General features: G+C 37.9%; 1 protein-coding gene and 6 non-coding genes across 7 annotated transcripts in view; 1 reads left to right on the top strand and 6 right to left on the bottom strand.

The window, feature by feature from the left end:
* The window catches only part of LOC142338168 (proteasome adapter and scaffold protein ECM29-like), a 198,860-nt gene that overhangs the window by 99,183 nt on the left and 80,355 nt on the right, over window positions 1-19,322 (top strand). Inside the window, exon 13 of the mRNA XM_075387804.1 lies at window positions 263-482. Coding sequence (XP_075243919.1) covers window positions 263-482 — 220 coding nt within the window. The remainder of the gene's footprint in view (window positions 1-262; window positions 483-19,322) is intronic.
* Window positions 718-788, bottom strand: Trnag-gcc (transfer RNA glycine (anticodon GCC)). The gene has a single exon. It is a non-coding gene; the product is annotated as a tRNA-Gly (tRNA).
* Trnal-uag (transfer RNA leucine (anticodon UAG)) lies at window positions 14,118-14,199 on the bottom strand. Its single transcript has one exon. It is a non-coding gene; the product is annotated as a tRNA-Leu (tRNA).
* Trnal-uag (transfer RNA leucine (anticodon UAG)) lies at window positions 14,865-14,946 on the bottom strand. The gene has a single exon. It is a non-coding gene; the product is annotated as a tRNA-Leu (tRNA).
* Trnal-uag (transfer RNA leucine (anticodon UAG)) lies at window positions 15,611-15,692 on the bottom strand. The gene has a single exon. It is a non-coding gene; the product is annotated as a tRNA-Leu (tRNA).
* Trnal-uag (transfer RNA leucine (anticodon UAG)) lies at window positions 17,843-17,924 on the bottom strand. The gene has a single exon. It is a non-coding gene; the product is annotated as a tRNA-Leu (tRNA).
* On the bottom strand, window positions 18,586-18,667 carry Trnal-uag (transfer RNA leucine (anticodon UAG)). The gene has a single exon. It is a non-coding gene; the product is annotated as a tRNA-Leu (tRNA).

Here is a 19,322-nt window from a genome sequence, read left to right on the forward strand (position 1 = left end):
CGAGCACGCTGTAACCACAATTATTATTATTAATTTATAGAAATTGTGGATATATTCTGTCCCCCCCCCCCCCCCCCCCCAGCTTAGTGAGCATCAATCTTTTATGACCCCTAGGCGCACGTGCTGTTTTCTTACATAGTAACGTGCTATATAACAACATATAATTTGTAACTGGGGGTAATAAAAAACACGGGGGGGGGGGGGGGCGGAACAGAATAGATCCGAAATTTTAAAGTTTTATCAAGTTGTTTATTTCCATCAGCTGGACTCGGCACGTGCCTCCTCCGCTCGCTCCTCCCGTCCAATGGATTGTCTGGTCAGACTCACCTCATTGGTTGATGCCTCTAACATTGATGACGTCACTAGTGTCCTCTGCTCAACTGTCCAATCAGCTGTCGGCTTCTCAACAAAGACGGGAGCTGCACACGTCATTGTCCTCATCACTCTCAACTGTGATAAGGAATTGGTTCAACCTCACGCTGGTAAGTGTCAACTACACCCCCCCCCCCCCCGCTGGAGTGTGATCCTCTATGTTTGATAGATAGGCCGCATGACACGTGAATTATGAAAGACGGCGGTGTTAGATTATAATCAATTATGTCCCCACCCCTGTATATGAACCACTGGGAGACGAAAAGAGAAAATATCAAGCGAAATATTGAAACATAATCAAATATAAAGCAGCAAATAGAAAGTGCTCTTGCAATTGAAAAAAATTGCATCGGCCGGGAATCGAACCCGGGTCTATCGCGTGGCAGGCGACAATTCTACCACTGAACCACCGATGCTTGATTATTACTTTTGGTCACAAATTTTCAAAAATTTATACTTCAAAAATATTTAACAAATGGACTATTATCATTGCGATCGAGAAGTCAAACTCAATTATGCTAGCCGAATTGTTGAATATTTAACGTCGAGAGGGCAATAATAACCAAATGGTATGTTTCGAACCAACTGGCGTTTTTAACAGAGGGAGATTAAAGGGTTTTCCAGCGGGAGTTAATGCCTTTTTTATAGCCTCTGTTGCAGAATAACCAGTGGAAATAAAATAGTGATATGAAGTAGGTGCCAAATCTTGAACTTGTTTCATTCAGATTTTTATCAGTTTTATTTGAGTTTTATATGTTCCTTTTTAACTAAGTTCGGATCTATTCTGTTCCCCCCCAGCTTAGTGAGCATAAGTTTTTTATGACCCCCAGTCGCATGTGCTATTTTCTTACATAGTAACGTGCTGAATAACAACATATAATTTGTAACTGGGGCTCATAAAAAACACTGGGGGGGGGCAGAATAGATCCCAAAGTTCCTTCGATAACGTAATCCTTTTTAACATGATCCTTTTTAACAAAGTTCCTTCGATTACGTATGCAACTTATTGCAATCAGATTTGATAAACTACTTCAACATGATGTTATAAAATGAATGTCCAGACCAGGATTCGAACCTGGGTTATTTCGGCCACAAGGCAATGTCCTAACCACTGACGATCTGGACCAATTGCTAGGGCTACGTAGCTTAAAACATGCGCTTTTTCTTTGTAACTTTTCACCAAGCAAACTCCGCATCACAGATTGCTTATACTAACTGGTGGGTCTCTGGTTGAACTGGTTATAAGTAATAGAACAATTTTTACACCTCCCCCGGTAAGGTAACAGAACCGATAAGGTTCATTTACTAGAGTATAGTGATTAGGAGAGTTATGAATGCCTGAGGGCTATTTCAGCCAACATCCTGCAGCCATTTACTCATAAATTTTTATATGTACAAAATGAAAACGGTACAAAATTGAGTACTTTTTAGAAGTGATGGGAAAGTTTCTGCTTCAAAATAATGCTAAATAAAAACCTGATCAAAGCCAACTGTTGTTCGATAGATATACAAAGAATAAACGTACTTTCCTCTCAAGCGACGAGTGTTGCAATCATATTAAACATGTTGGTCTTTTTAAGTGCTGCCAAACGAAGTAGAGTTAAACCCTTAACAGCGCATGTTGGCCCTTCTCCTTTCGTCTGTAAAAATAAGATGTTTTCAACAATAATTCCCCTTTTGGAACCTAGTAGAGAACCGTCCCCATTCTGTGTTATACTTTACCACAATGTTAACTTACCTACAGTTTAGATAGCCGAATTATAGTTTGAGCGCAATTGCGGACTGCCGAATTTTAGTTTGTGCGCAATTGCATAATCAAATATCAAGACAGAATAGATCCCAAAGTTCCGTCGATAACGTGATCCTTTTCAACATGATCCTTTTATTCAAAGTTCGTTCGATAACGTATGCAACTTATTGCAATCAGATTTAATAAACTACTTCAACATGATGTTATAAAATTAATGTCCAGACCAGGATTCTAACCTGCTTGTTTGCTGCCACAACGCAATGCCATAACCACTAGAGGATCCGGCCCAATTACCTGGGCTCCGCAGTTTGAAACATGCGCTTTTTCTTTGTAACTTTGCATCAAGCAAACTCCGCATCATAGATTGCTTATGATAACTGGCGGGTCTCAGGTTTAATTGGTTAGAAGTAATAGAACAATTTTTTTACACTTCCTCCTGTGAGGTAGCAGAACCGGTAAGCATCATTTACTAATATATAGTAATTAGGAGAACTATGATCGCCTGGGGGCTTTTGCAGCTGACATCCTGTGGCAATCTGCTCATAAATTTTATTCTGTACAAAATGAAAACTTTACAAAAATGAGTACTTTTCAAAAGTGTTGGGAAAGCTTTTGCTTCAAAATAATGCTAACTAAAAACTTGATCATAGCCAACTGTTGTTCGATAGATATACAAAGAATAAACGTACTTTCCTCTCAAGCGAAGAGTGTTTCAACCATGTTAAACATGTTAGTCTTTTTAAGTGCCGCGAAACGAAGTGGTTTCAAACCCCTATCGGCGCATGTTGGCGCTTCTCCTTTCGTCTGTAAAAATAAGATGTTTTCAACAATAGCTCCCCCTTTGGTACCTAGTAGAGGACCGTCCCCATTCTGTGTTATACTTTACCACAATGTTAAGTTGCCTACAGTTTAGATAGCCGAATTATAGTTTGAGCGCAATTGCGGACTGCTCCTCATAGCCATGCTTCTCATGCGCTGTGGGATTTCATCCGGAAATCGCGGGTCGGTTATTGTTTTTGTTATGTGGGTCTGTACAGGTGCAACTGAATATTTGCAGCTTAAAATATTGGAACAGAATCAAATGCGAAGCAGCAAATAGAAAATACTATTTCTATTTTTTATATTATTAGAAATTATCAAGCAGCAAATATAGAAAATATTTTCTATCTTTTACAAGTAGAAATATAGTTGCATCGGCCGGGAATTCAGTCCGGATCTATCGCTTGGCAGGCGACAATTCTACCACTGAACCACCGATGCTTCGAAAATTAGTTTCTTTAATTCTGGTTTCAAATTTTTAAAACTTTATAACAAATTTGCTAATGAACAAATATTACCCCCAATATCTTTGCGATCGAGAATTTATCAAACTCCATTGTGCTAAGCCGAGTTGTCGAATAACTTCGAGAGGTCTATAACAACCGAGTGGTATGTTTTCATCAAACTCTCGTGGTAACACAGGGCTTTAGAGGGTTTCCAGTGGGAGTTAGGGCCTTTTTTATAGCCTCTGTTGCGTAATAACCAGTGGAAATAAAATGTTGATCTAAAGTCGGTTTCAAATCTTTAAATTTTTTCATTCAGATTGTTATGAGTTTTGATTGGGTTTTTAACATGTTCCTTTTTAACAAAGGTCTTTTGATAACGTGTTCCTTTTTAACAATGTTCTCTTTTAACATGTTCCGTTTTAACAAAGTTTCTTCGATAACGTATGTAACTGATTGCAGTCAAATTTGATAAACTACTTCAACATGATGTTGTAAAATGATTGTTCAGACCAGGATTCGAACCTGGGTTTTGCGGCCACAACGCAATGTCCTAATCACTAGACGGTCCGGAGCAATTGCTGGAGCTCCGCAGTTTGAAACATGCGCTCTTTCTTTGTAATTTTGCACCAAACAAACTCCGCATCATAGATTGCTTATGCTGACTGGTGGGTCTCTGGATGTTGTAAAATGATTGTTCAGACCAGGATTCGAACCTGGGTTTTGCGGCCACAACGCAATGTCCTAATCACTAGACGGTCCGGAGCAATTGCTGGAGCTCCGCAGTTTGAAACATGCGCTCTTTCGTTGTAATTTTGCACCAAACAAACTCCGCATCATAGATTGCTTATGCTGACTGGTGGGTCTCTGGTTTAATTGGTTATAAGTAATAAAACATTTTTTACACATCGCCCGATAAGGTAGCAGAACTGGTAAGCATTTTTTACTAGAGTATAGTAATTAGGAGAACTATGATTGCCTGGGGATATTTTAGCCGACATCCTGTGGCAATTTGCTCATAATTCTTATTCTGTACAAAATGAAAATGGTACAAAAGTGTATACTTTTTAAAATTTCTGGGAAAGCTTTTGCTTCAAATTAATGCTAACTAAAGCATGATCGTAGCCAACTGCTGTTCGACAGATATACAATCAATGCCATTCACGCGCTGTGTGATTTAATCCGGATATAGCGTGTCGGTTATTGTTTTTGTTTATGTGTCTATTTAGGTACAACTGAATATATCCAGCTGATTATATTGAAATTGAATCAATTATCAAGCAGCAAATAGAAAATTCTTTTTTCTATTTTTTTAATAAATAGAAAATATCAAGCTGCAAATATAAAATTCTTTTTATTTTTTTATATAAATAGAAAAAAATTTCTGGTTACAAATAATTTCATCGCACGGGAATTGAACCCGGGTCTATCACGTGCCATTAATTCTGGTCACAACTTTTCAAAACTTTATAACAAATTTGCTAATGAGCAAATATTACCAGTATTGTCATCGCGATCAAGAATTTATCAAACTTCATTATGGTACGCCAAATTGTTGAATAATTAACTTCGAGAGGGCAATAACAACCAAGTGTCATGTTTCCAACCAAGTCTCTTGGCGTTTTTAACAGAGATTCCAGCCGGAGATAAGACCACTCTTTTATAGCCTCTGTTGAAGAATAACCAGTGAAAATAAAAAAAAATGATATAAAGTCGGAGCCGAATCATGAACTTGTTTCATTCAGATTTTTATCATTGCTGATTGATTGTTAAAATGATTTTCCATCGATAACGCTTGCAACCAATCACGGGTCTTTCCAATGAAATCCCCCCAGCGTAGTGATGAGATTACCTATAGCCACAACTACCCCAATCAAGGGATTTATACCCTAATGGGGGCTATGATTTCATTGAGGGCGATAATAGTAACCAGATTGTCCATGATGATTGAAAAGCTATTAATGTCACTTTCGGATCAGTACCTCAAAGTGTGATAGGAAAGCCACAAGCAAGTACTCCACTTTGTGCAGGAAAGTCCTTTGGGAGTGAGTCTTTTATAAAAAGAGATTTTTCACTAAAAGTTGCTTTTCCACTAAAAGAGATTTTTAACTTGCTTAAGATTTAAAATCCTGACTCTTCCTCTTAAATCCCGACTTTTATTTTGCTTTATCTTCCAGTTTCTTTCTCAACTTCAAAAGTCTTAAGCTCAAAAGTCTTTACTTTTTGCTAAGTTTTATCCCTCATCTTCAAAATCTTACTAGAGAACTTTTCGAGAAGTCAGAGCCTCTTTGAGGCTGAGTTTTTAAAATGAGCCAAATTGAAAGGCTTCTGTCTGAAGCCAGAATGACAGCCGACGAAACAACACAAGATGAAAGCGATTTTAATGAAGTGCGAAGTAAAAGAAAAAGGTTCAGAAAACAGGCACAAATTCCAATCACCAACGTTAGACCAATTGTTGTTTCTATTGATCCAAGGCCATCACAAATACAGTTTGCGAGAGCAATCAGATCAAACTTTCCAGTGGTCAAAATAAAGCACATAAGAGAGCTGAAGAACAATACCGATTTTTTTATTCAACCTGAGGACCTCGCTTCTAGAGAATGTCTAATGCTGACCGTAAACCTAACTCAAGCCTTTCCTAATGCTGCTGTGAATGCCAGAAACACACTTCCCAAGCCAAAAACCAAACCAAGCTTCGTGATTGTAAATGTGCATCACAGCATTAGTGAAGATGAGATAAAAGCTGAGCTCCTAAACAACAACGCAATGAATGTCAGCAAAGTTACACGAATAACAAGCCGAGCAACTGGCCAACCAACAAAATTAATTCGAGTCATAACTGATTCCAATAACCATGTTAGTGCAGCTCAGAAACATGGTGTCAAAATAGGTTGGCAGCTATACCGATGTGAAGCAAGCCGTGAACCACCCCATGTAATGCAATGTTTCAAATGCCAACAATTTGGTCACTCGGCAAAAGAATGCAGTAATGCTACTCGATGTCTTCGCTGCTCGCAGGAGCACAGTGTTAAAGAATGTACTGTTCAAAAAGAAAACGCTAAGTGTTCTAACTGTGGCGGTGCTCATGCGACAGTTTATCGCGGTTGTCCGGCCTATCAGCAGAAGCTAGCTGAGGCTTCAAGAAAGATAAATGAGAATAAATACTCTACTGCATCGAAAAACTTGAAACCGCAAACCAACGTTGAAATGCCGCCACAAACTGAAAAAATAGCTGTTCTTGTAGCCGAAGTCTTGAGCAAAATACGAACAGTTCTAAATACCATGTCCTATAGTGATATAATAAACATTGTCTCTAACAGCGCCTCACGCATCTTCAATGAAAAAATTGATGGTCAAAAAATACATGAGAGCATTAAGAGTGCAAATGCAATCCCTGTTAATTCAATGCCGCCTAACAACACATCAAACAGCCAAAACTTTAACCAAAATGGATAAGCTCAAAATTTTGCAATGGAACTGTCGAGGTCTAAACAACAAAATAAACGATCTCATTTTATTCCTAGCCGAAAATGACATAGACATAATTTGCGTGAATGAAGTGAAAAAATGGCAGAAAACCAACCATCTTCGCAATTATGTTGTTGCAACAGAAACTTATACCAACAGTCATCATGGCTCTCTTATTTTAATAAAGAACAACATCGTCATAAACCGAACAGAACCAGCTGAAAAAGAGATCGATTGCAGCGGAAAAACACTGGAAATACTAAAATTATGCATCACGCTACCGTATTTTGGAGACTTTTGGATAATATCTGTTTACAATTCACCTGGAAAACCACTCTCACTAGAAAAAGTATTCTCAGAAAGTATGACAAATGTTTTTGTTTGTGGTGACTTCAACTCTCCCCACCAAGAATTAAACTGCTCGTATGATTCTGAAAACGGTGAGAAACTCCTGAATCTAATAGACAACGGTCATTTTAAACTCCTAAACAACGGTCACCACACATATCAGTCGTTCGACGGAAAAAGTAAAAACATGCTCGATTTACACTTTTGCGATAGTACAGTTTTTAGGAATTTTAGTAATTTCGAAGTCTCAGAGGATCTGGGAAGTGACCATAGAACCACAATCACAACGTTTAACCTCAATATAAGCAAAAAATTTGAATTGAAATCGGAAATTGACTTCAGACAATTCAGAGAAAACGCTAGAAAATCGTATAGATCATCGGACCTTTGGCCTGCGCAGTATCCGGGAAAGGATGAACTAAATAAGTTTAGCAGCAATCTGGTTGAAATAATACACAAATCGTTGGAAGACTCCTATGTCAACAAAAACAAGCTTCCTTACAGTATTGAGACACAAAAATTGATAAAACTGAAAAGGAAAAAGCGAAGAGAACTCAAAGGTGCAGTTAACGATGAATTTAGGTCTCTAAAAACCGAGATAAATTATCTGCAGAAAGAAATCAAACGATCAATCAGGCAATCAGAAGAACAAAAAAGAGCTAAAATTCTGGCACGTGCAAGAGACAAGGGCAGCAAAGGTTTTTGGAGAGCAATAAAAGAACTAACAAATGACCACGAGTCAAAACAAAAAACTCGCGACTATCCCGATTTAACATATAAAGAGTCGAAGGCAGTCACAGATCATGAGAAAAGCGAGCTTTTCAAACAACTCCTAAAAGACACAATGAAAGACCACACAGCAGTACCAACAGAAATTGCCGAACACCACGAGGAAATCGAAAAAGAAACCAAAGCTTTTCTAAGTACAAACGTCGACACCGAGCAACTTTGTATTGTGATCAAAACAAAAGAATTCGATGAAATATTGAGAGTATCGAGAAAGTCATGTCCCGGACCAGATAAAATCAGCTACAAAGTGCTCAGTGAGTTACCACGGAGTATAAAAGCCCTAGCCTGCCTCCTCATTTCTAGTTCAATTAACAACTCGTATGTTCCAGTAAATTGGAAAGAATCACAGATAACAATGATACCAAAGCAAGATAAAAACAGATCAAAGGCTGAAAACTATCGACCTATTAGTCTTACAAATTGCCTGGCCAAAGTTTGCGAAACTGTTGTGAAAAACATTGTCTTAGAACATTGCGAAAGTCTAAATGTATTTGGCGAAACTCAGAGCGCTTACAGGAAACATCGCTGTACCACAGACAATCTTATCAAACTCACTCAGCACGTTAGTGAAGCTTTCCAATGGTCTGAAATGGTTGGTTTAGTTTGCTTGGATGTTGAAAAAGCATTTGATGCCGTATGGCGTCTAGGGTTGATCCACAAATTGAATTCAATTGAGCTGAAGATCCCAATCATTAAGTGGATAAATTCATTCTTGTCACAAAGGAACGTTTACATAAAGATAAATACTAGTGTTAGCGCCAGTTTCTGCCCGACAGCCGGTGTGCCCCAAGGCAGTGTAATTGCTCCCATTCTCTTCCTTATATACGTTAGCCGATTGCCAAAAATGAAAGCACAGGTTTCACAGTTCGCTGACGATTTTGCCCTGTACTACAGATCTCGCTCAACACAACTAATTCAAAACAATCTGCAATCATCACTAAATAGCCTTATAGACTGGTGTGACCACTTGAAAATTAAAATAAATCCTAACAAAACTCAGTACATGATTTTTAAAAACCCATCTAAGAAAAAGTCTGAGCTCAATTTAAAAATAAAAGGCGTACCCGTCGGAAAAACACAAACGCTAAAATTTCTGGGTATTACTCTCACTCCTCATCTCAGATGGAACGATCACTGCCAAAGCCTAATAAAGAGAGCAAACAGCAGGTTATTTCAACTGTGGAGACTTAGCAATCTAAACATCAACGAAGAGAGTCTTTTATTGGTATACAAATCTTGGATCCGGCCTCTTTTTTTGTACTCAAATGCCTGTTGGATTGACCAATCCCAAGCACTCATTAATAAAATACAATGTGTCCAGAATAGAGCCTTGAGGATCTGCCTACGAAAACCTAGATTTTACAAGGTCCAAAAACTTCATGAAGACGCAAACATGCAAACAATTAGAGAAGTTCAGATTAAACTAGCAAACGGGTATATTAGTCGGGCAATTAAACACAACATACAGTCTGTAGTGGAACTAATTCACAAGAAAAGGCAGTGCCCGCTTAATAATTGCAAAAGTACTCTCGACCACCTTCAATACTAAACAAAAAGAAAAAAAGAAATGACAAACTGGTGCACACTAGCCATCCGGCGTAGGTAGCAGCTCAAAACACTGATGAATGACAGAATGAGGATCGAGCCCCAGTGCATCCCCAATTTCAAGGCCTTAAATTGTTTTCCAAGAAAAATCGGCAGCCGGACTGACATCAGTGGAAAACTTAGGAATTGAATAAATAGGAAGACGAAGACAAAAACGGGATAACAAGGAAGTGCAACTTTATATTGAAATCTCAGCGAAAAACATCACACGATTTTAATGACTAGCAAACGAAATAAGACAAATTATTAGCCAGTAGCGCAGTTGTGAGGAGCAACGAACACGAAGATCTCTATACCTACAGCTACGGTTCGACTCCAACTTTGTTTATTTATCACTATGCGATTTTGTTTTTCTTTTTTTCATATATCAGTCAAAGCGTTTACTACCTACAGCCAACTCAAAATGATTTAGTATAATTGTTGAAGCCAAGCCGATTGGCGCAGCGGAGAATCACGTATACACGTAACTAACAAATCGAACCGATAAGAGTTCAAATCCGAGAAGTGTCACCTTCCTTTTATTTCCTTCTCTTACTTTTTATTTTGCACATAGGCGTCCTTTTATCCGATCCGAAATATTATGAGTGTATGGCCAGCCGCTCGCTTAGTCAATTCGGGGCCAGACACAACTTAATCTTAATCCACTTCATTCTTTTCATTCTATTCAGCCAGCCGCTCGCTTAGTAAATTCGGGGCTGAACAGATCACCAAAAACACCAAAACAAAAACTAATTACGGCAATTATCAATTTAAACAAGCTTCGTTTCCTTTTGAAATCTTTATTTCAGTCTTTTTACCATCTATTTCATACTCCACTGAATTAAATTAAACAAGAGAAACACTTCATCATCTAGCTTTGTGCTGCGCGCGGTTTGGTTTCAGTGGTTTTATGGTTAGGTCAGCGTAGCACTTTTAATCAAGCACTTCTTGTTTTTCGTCAGTTTTGATTTTTTTTTATTCACTTTCCCTTATGAAATTAAAACAAAATTAATTTTAACTTTTTCAGTCCTTTCTTTTCGAACAGAAAATTTTTGCATTTGTTCTCCTCAGACTGACGACTATTATATTATACGAATTAGGATCATTTGTTTTATACTACCTATCTGCTTTAATTGGTTGGAAGTTAATTCGTATTGCGATTGAAAGAGTATTGAAACTATGGGCCATCAAACATGGAACTTAGCGAGGACAGCTAACTCAATATTAACAATGCGAGCGTGGGTTCGAGACTCAGGATGAGCCAATTTCATCCGTCTCAACTTTTCAGACAATTCCAAACTGAGAACAATGAAACTATGATGCCAAACACCTCCAAAAACAGAACAAAACTTAGTGCAATGCACTAATAACGGTTAAAATTCTGACATCCACACAATGAGGTTCGAGTCCCACCAACGTCATCAAACATTTAATATCCTGAAAATTTATTTTTTTTTGTTTTAATTAATTAACAGTACTTGTTACTTACCTTGTGATAATGAAAGTTGCCGATCACACCATCCCTACGAGGCTAGCCATGAATCCGATCCATTATCTTTTTGAAATTCCAAGTTCAGCCAGTAGAAGCCCTCCATGGTGCTTGAAATGGCTGAGTGCGCCGGACGCAAAAGAAGTCTTTAATACAACAGGAACAGAAACTCAGTTTTAACGAGAACTTTCTGCTTCAATACTTCTTTTTTTAAACTGAAACTCTTTCTTAATATGTATTAAACTTCTTTTAACGAATGGTTGTACATAAATTGTGTAATTGATAATAGTAACCAGATTTGATAAAATCCTTCAGCATAATATTATGGAATGAAAAATTGTCCATACGAGGAAGCGAATCTGGGTTAATGCTTCCGCAACGCAATGTTCTAACCACTGAAAGATCTGGACCAAGTGCTGAGGCTTCGGAGTTTAAAACATGCGATCTCTTTTTGTGACTTTGCGCCAAACAAACTCCGCATCATAGATTGCTTTTGCTAACTAGCGGGTCTCTGGTTTAATTGGCTTTAAGTTATAGAACAATTTTTACACCTCCCCCGGTAAGGTAACAGAAGCGGTAAGCATCATTTAGTAGAGTAGATTGATTAAGAGAGTTATGATTGTCTGGGGATTATTTTAGCCGACATCCTGTGGCAATTTGCTCATAAATTTTTTAAATGTACAATATGATAACGATACAAAATTGCATACTTTTTAAAAATGTTGGGAAAGATTTCGCTTAAAGTTAATGCTATCTGAAAACATGATCGTAGCCAACTGCTGTTCGGTAGATATACAATTAATGAACTTACTCTCCTCTCAAGCGACGTGTGTTTCAATCATATTAATCATGTTGGTCTTTTTAACTGCCGCGAAACGAAGTGGAGTTAAACCCTTAACAACCCATGTTGGCGCTTCTCCTTTCGTCTATAAAAATAAAATGTTTTCAACAATAGCTCCCCCTTTGATACCTAGTTCAAAGGTCCCCATTCTGTGTTATACTTTAACACAATGTTAACTTGCTTACAGTTTAGATAGCCGAATTATAGTTTGAGCGCAATTATGGACTGCTCCTCATAGCCATGCTTCTCACGCGCTGTGGGATTTAATCCGGAAATTGCGGGTCGGTTATTGTTTTTGTTATGGGGGTCTATACAGGTGCAACTGAATATATCCAGCTGAATATATTGAAACATAATCAAATATCAAGCATCGAATAGAAAATACTTTTTTTATTTTTTATATAAATAGAAAATATCAGGCAGCAAATATAATTTTTTTTAAAAAAAATAGAAAGTATTTTTTCTATTACGAATTATTTTATCGGCCGGGAACGGAAACGGGGTCTATTGCGTGACAGACGTCAACTCTACCACTCAACCACCGATGCTTGATAAAATTTTTCATGAATTCTGGTCACATAATTTCAAAACTTTATAACAAATTTTCTAATGAACAATTTTTACCACTAATATTCCGCTCGAGAAGTTATCAAACTCCATTATGCTAAGCCGATTTATGGAACAACTTCGGGAGGACTATAACAATCTCGTCCGGTTTGGGCAAATATTACATGTTCAACAAACTATGTTGTAGCAAAAAGCCACAAACATTCCTCCCCATGTGTAAACTACACAAAATTGTTTCAACTAAGAAAAATTTTAATGACTTAGAATAGAATATTTCGTGAAAAGCTTTCCACGGCTTGAAAATAAGGCTGATTAGCATTCAACTTTGCTATTGTGTGAGTCGTATCGTAACAATATTTGAGACATTTTTTGCCACCTTATTTACCGGGTCTTCAAAAGTACCTTTGGATGTAGATGTTTTTGGTGCGTTGATATCTTATCGTCTGAAACCCAGAAAGGTACGGGTTGTTCCGACAGTTGAGCAACGCTTGATTGATAATTAGCAGCTCTGTAAGTTTTCATCCATCATCTCTTTTTTCTCGTTTCTGTGAAAATTTTTTGATTTATCACGCTTTGAGATTGTCCTAAAGTGTGATGAAAGTGCAATCAGCTGAAATTTGTGTTCGTGCTGATCAATATGACCCATTCTTGGGTTTTGATTTTTCAGTCTTGCTAGGAGCCAGCTTAACTGGGTGCACACCGTTTTAGGTTGCGGACCTCGTCCGGGGTGGGCAATTTTTACTTGTTCGACAAACCATTTTGTAACAGAATTTCGAAAAAATTTCTCCCCACGTGTAAACTACAAGAGAATTTCAATTAAGAAAAATTTTAGTGACATTTTCTACAAAATTGATAGTTTCATGAGAATCTTTCCAAATGTAATTAAAAAGGGCTAGTTGACAAGAGTGGGATTCGAACCCACGCATCCGAAGCAACTAAGGCCTAAACCTAGCGCCTTAGATCGCTCGTCCGTCTTGCTTTGATTTAGGACAGCAACTACTCTACCATACTGGATGGTTCCGTCCGGTAAACGAATAAAGGCATGAAAATAAGGCGGGTTAGCATTCAACTTTTGCTATTGTGTGAGTCGTATCGTGCCATTATTTGAGACATTTTTTGCCACTGATTTACCGGATCTTCAAAAGTACCTTTGGATGTAGATGTTTTTGGTGTGTTGATATCTTATTGTCTGAAACCCAGAAAGGTACGAGTTGTTCCAACAGTTGATAAACGCTTGATTGATAATTAGCAGGTCTGTGTAAGTTTTCATCCATCATCTCTTTTTTCTCGTTTCTGTGAAATGTTTTTGATTTATCACGCTTTGAGATTGTCGTAAAGTGTGATGAAACTGCAATCAGCTGAAATTTTTGTTTGTGCTGCTCAATAAGGCCCATACCTGGGTTTTGATTTTTCAGTCTGGCTCCGAGCCAATTTAACTATGTGCGTACCGTTTTAGGTCCCGGATCTCGTCCAGATGGGGCAAGTATTACTTGTTCAACAAACTATGTTGTAGCAAAGTGCCACAAGAATTTCTCCCCACGTGTAAACTACACAACACTGTTTCAACTAAGAAAAAATCTAGCGACTTTTTATACAAAATAGAATGTTTCGTGAAAACCTTTTCAAAATTATTTAAAAGAATCTAGTTGACAAGAGTGGGTTTCGAACCCACGCATCCGAAGCTACTAGGGCCTAAACCTAGCGCCTTAGACCGCTCGGCCATCTTGCTTTTATTTAGGTCATCAACTACTCTACCATACTGGATGTTCTCGTCCGGTAAACCAATAATGACATGAAAATAAGGAGGATTAGCTTTCCACTTTGTTATTTTGTGAGTCGTACCGTAACATTATTTGAGAAATTTTTTGCCACTGATTTGCCGGTTCTTCAAAAGTACCTTTGGATGTAGATGTTTTTGGTGTGCTGATATCTTGTCGTCTGAAACCCTGAATGGTACGGGTTGTTCCAAAAGTTGAGCAATGCTTGATTGATAATTAGCAGCTCTGTAAGTTTTCATCCATCATCTCTTTTTTCTCATTTTTGTGAAAATTTTTTGATTTATTACGCTTTGAGATTTTCCTAGAATGTGATGAAAATGCAATCAGCTGAAAACTTTTTTCGTGCTGCTCAATGTGGCCCAAACCTGGGTTTTGATTTTTCAGTCTGGCTCAGCGCCAATTTAACTATGTGCGTACGGTTTTAGGTCCCGGATCTCGTCCGGGCTGGGCAAATATTACTTGTTCAACAAACTATGTTGTAGCGAAATGCCACAAAAATTTCTCCCCACGTGTAAACTACACAACACTGTTTCAACTAAGAAAACTTTTAGCGACTTTTTATACGAAATAGAATGTTTCGTGAAAACCTTTCCAAAATTATTTAATAAAATCTAGTTGACAAGAGTGGGATTCGAACCCACGCATCCGAAGATACTAGGGTCTAAACCTAGCGCCTTAGACCGCTCGCCCATCTTGCCTTGATTTAGGACAGCAACTACTCTACCAAACTGGATGTTTTCGTCCGGTAAACAAATAATGACATGAAAATAAGGCGGATTAGCATTCAACTTTGCTATTTTGTGAGTCGTATCGTAACATTTTTTGAGAAATTTTTGCCACTGATTTGCCGGTTCTTCAAAAGTACCTTTGGATGTAGATGTTTTTGGTGTGCTGATATCTTGTCGTCTGAAACCCAAAATGGTACGGGTTGTTCCAAAAGTTGAGCAATGCTTGATTGATAATTAGCAGCTCTGTAAGTTTTCATCCATCATCTCTTTTTTCTCATTTTTGAGAAAATTTTTTGATTTATTACGCTTTGAGATTTTCCTAGAATGTGATGAAAATGCAATCAGCTAAAAATTTTTTTCGTGCTGCTCAATATGGCCCATACCTGGACTTTGATTTTTCAGTCTGGCTCCGAGCCAATTTAACTATGTGCGTACCGTTTTAGGTCCCGGATCTCGTCCAGATGGGGCAAGTATTACTTGTTCAACAAACTATGTTGTAGCAAAGTGCCACAAGAATTTCTCCCCACGTGTAAACTACACAACACTGTTTCAACTAAGAAAAAATCTAGCGACTTTTTATACAAAATAGAATGTTTCGTGAAAACCTTTTCAAAATTATTTAAAAGAATCTAGTTGACAAGAGTGGGTTTCGAACCCACGCATCCGAAGCTACTAGGGCCTAAACCTAGCGCCTTAGACCGCTCGGCCATCTTGCTTTTATTTAGGTCATCAACTACTCTACCATACTGGATGTTCTCGTCCGGTAAACCAATAATGACATGAAAATAAGGAGGATTAGCTTTCAACTTTGTTATTTTGTGAGTCGTACCGTAACATTATTTGAGAAATTTTTTGCCACTGATTTGCCGGTTCTTCAAAAGTACCTTTGGATGTAGATGTTTTTGGTGTGCTGATATCTTGTCGTCTGAAACCCTGAATGGTACGGGTTGTTCCAAAAGTTGAGCAATGCTTGATTGATAATTAGCAGCTCTGTAAGTTTTCATCCATCATCTCTTTTTTCTCATTTTTGTGAAAATTTTTTGATTTATTACGCTTTGAGATTTTCCTAGAATGTGATGAAAATGCAATCAGCTGAAAACTTTTTTCGTGCTGCTCAATGTGGCCCAAACCTGGGTTTTGATTTTTCAGTCTGGCTCAGCGCCAATTTAACTATGTGCGTACGGTTTTAGGTCCCGGATCTCGTCCGGGCTGGACAAATATTACTTGTTCAACAAACTATGTTGTAGCAAAATGCCACAAAAATTCTTCCCCACGCGTAAACTTAAGAACATTGTTTCAACTAAGAAAACTTTTAGCGACTTTTTATACAAAATAGAATGTTTCGTGAAAACCTTTCTAAAATTATTTAATAAAATCAAGTTGACAAGAGTGGCATTCGAACCCACGTATCCGATTATTCTAGGGCCTAAGCCTAGCGCCTTGGACCGCTCGGCCATCTTGGCTTGATTTAGGACAGCAACTACACTACCATACTGGATGTTTTCGTCCGGTAAGCAAATAATGACATGAAAATAAGGCGGATTAGCATTCAACTTTGCTATTTTGGTAGTCGTATCGTAACATTATTTAAGACATTTTTTGCCACTGATTTGCCGGTTCTTCAAAAGTACCTTTGGACGTAGATGTTTTTGGTGTGTTGATATCTTGTCGTCTGAAACCCAAAATGGTACGGGTTGTTCCAAAAGTTGAGCAATGCTTGATTGATAATTAGCAGCTCTGTAAGTTTTCATCCATCATCTCTTTTTTCTTATTTTTGTGAAAATTTTTTTTATTTATTACGCTTTGAGATTTTCCTAGAATGTGATGAAAATGCAATCAGCTAAAAAAAATTTTCGTGCTCGTCAATGTGGCCCATACCTGGTTTTTGATTTTTCAGTCTGGCTCCGAGCTAATTTAACTAGGTGCGTGCGGTTTTAGGTCCCGGATCTCGTCCGGGTTGGGCCAATATTACTTGTTCTACAAACTATGTTGTAGCAAAGTGCCACAAGAATTTCTCCCCACGTGTAAACTACACAACACTGTTTCAACTAAGAAAACTTTTAGCAACTTTTTATACAAAATAGAATGTTTCGTGAAAACCTTTCCAAAATTATTTAATAAAATCTAGTTGACAAGAGTGGGATTCGAACCCACGCAACCGAAGATACTAGTGCCTAAACATAGCGCCTTAGACCCCTCGGCCATCTTGCCTTGATTTAGGTCAGCAACTACTCTACCATACTGGATGTTTTCTTCCGGTAAACAAATAATGACATGAAAATAAGGCGGATTAGCATTCAACTTTGCTATTTTGTGAGTCGTATCGTAACATTATTTGAGACATTTTTGCCACTGATTTGCAAAAGTACCTTTGGATGTAGATGTTTTTGGTGAGCTGATATCTTGTCGTCTGAAACCCAGAATGGTACGGGTTGTTCCAAGAGTTGAGCAATGCTTGATTGAGAATTAGCAGCTCTGTAAGTTTTCATCCATCATCTCTTTTTTCTCATTTTTGAGAAAATTTTTTGATTTATTACGCTTTGAGATTTTCCTAGAATGTGATGAAAATGCAATCAGCTAAAAATTTTTTTCGTGCTGCTCAATATGGCCCATACCTGGACTTTGATTTTTCAGTCTGGCTCCGAGCCAATTTAACTAGGTGCGTACGGTTTTAGGTCCCGGATCTCGTCCGGGCTGGGCAAATATTACTTGTTCAACAAACTATGTTGTAGCGAAATGCCACAAAAATTTCTCCCCACGTGTAAACTACACAACACTGTTTCAACTAAGAAAACTTTTAGCGACTTTTTATACGAAATAGAATGTTTCGTGAAAACCTTTCCAAAATTATTTAATAAAATCTAGTTGACAAGAGTGGGATTCGAACCCACGCATCCGAAGATACTAGGGTCTAAACCTAGCGCCTTAGACCGCTCGCCCATCTTGCCTTGATTTAGGACAGCAACTACTCTACCAAACTGGATGTTTTCGTCCGGTAAACAAATAATGACATGAAAATAAGGCGGATTAGCATTCAACTTTGCTATTTTGTGAGTCGTATCGTAACATTTTTTGAGACATTTTTTGCCACTGATTTGCCGGTTCTTCAAAAGTACCTTTGGATGTAGATGTTTTTGGTGTGCTGATATCTTGTCGTCTGAAACCCAAAATGGTACGGGTTGTTCCAAAAGTTGAGCAATGCTTGATTGATAATTATCAGCTCTGTAAGTTTTCAGCCATCATCTCTTTTTTCTCATTTTTGTGATTTTTTTTGATTTATTACGCTTTGAGATTTTCCTAGAATGTGATGAAAATGCAATCAGCTAAAATTTTTTGTGCTGCTCAAAGTGACCCATACCTGGGTTTTGATTTTTCAGTCTGGCTCCGAGCCAATTTAACTAGGTGCGTACGGTTTTAGGTCCCGGATCTCGTCCAGATGGGGCAAGTATTACTTGTTCAACAAACTATGTTGTAGCAAAGTGCCACAAGAATTTCTCCCCACGTGTAAACTACACAACACTGTTTCAACTAAGAAAACTTTTAGCGACTTTTTATACAAAATAGAATGTTTCGTGAAAAGCTTTTCAAAATTATTTAATAAATTCTAGTTGACAAGAGTGGGATTCGAACACACGCATCCGAAGAAACTAGGGCCTAAATCTAGCGCCTTAGACCGCTCGGCCATCTTGCCTTTCTTTATTACAGCAACTACTCTACCAAACTGGATGTTTTCGTCCGGTAAACAAATAATGACATGAAAATAAGGCGGATTAGCATTCAACTTTGCTATTTTGTGAGTCGTATCGTAACATTTTTTGAGACATTTTTTGCCACTGATTTGCCGGTTCTTCAAAAGTACCTTTGGATGTAGATGTTTTTGGTGTGCTGATATCTTGTCGTCTGAAACCCAAAATGGTACGGGTTGTTCCAAAAGTTGAGCAATGCTTGATTGAGAATTAGCAGCTCTGTAAGTTTTCAGCCATTATCTCTTTTTTCTCATTTTTGTGAATTTTTTTGATTTATTACGCTTTGAGATTTTCCTAGAATGTGATGAAAATGCAATCAGCTAAAATTTTTTGTGCTGCTCAATGTGACCCATACCTGGGTTTTGATTTTTCAGTCTGGCTCCGAGCCAATTTAACTAGGTGCGTACGGTTTTCGGTCCCGGATCTCGTCCAGATGGGGCAAGTATTACTTGTTCAACAAACTATGTTGTAGCAAAGTGCCACAAGAATTTCTCCCGTGTAAACTACACAACACTGTTTCAACTAAGGAAACTTTTAGCAACTTTTTATACAAAATAGAATGTTTCGTGAAAACCTTTCCAAAATTATTTAATAAAATCT

The sequence above is a fragment of the Convolutriloba macropyga genome, chromosome 4 (genome assembly GCF_964194025.1).
Source record: "Convolutriloba macropyga chromosome 4, txConMacr16.3, whole genome shotgun sequence".
Taxonomy (NCBI): domain Eukaryota; kingdom Metazoa; phylum Xenacoelomorpha; order Acoela; family Convolutidae; genus Convolutriloba; species Convolutriloba macropyga.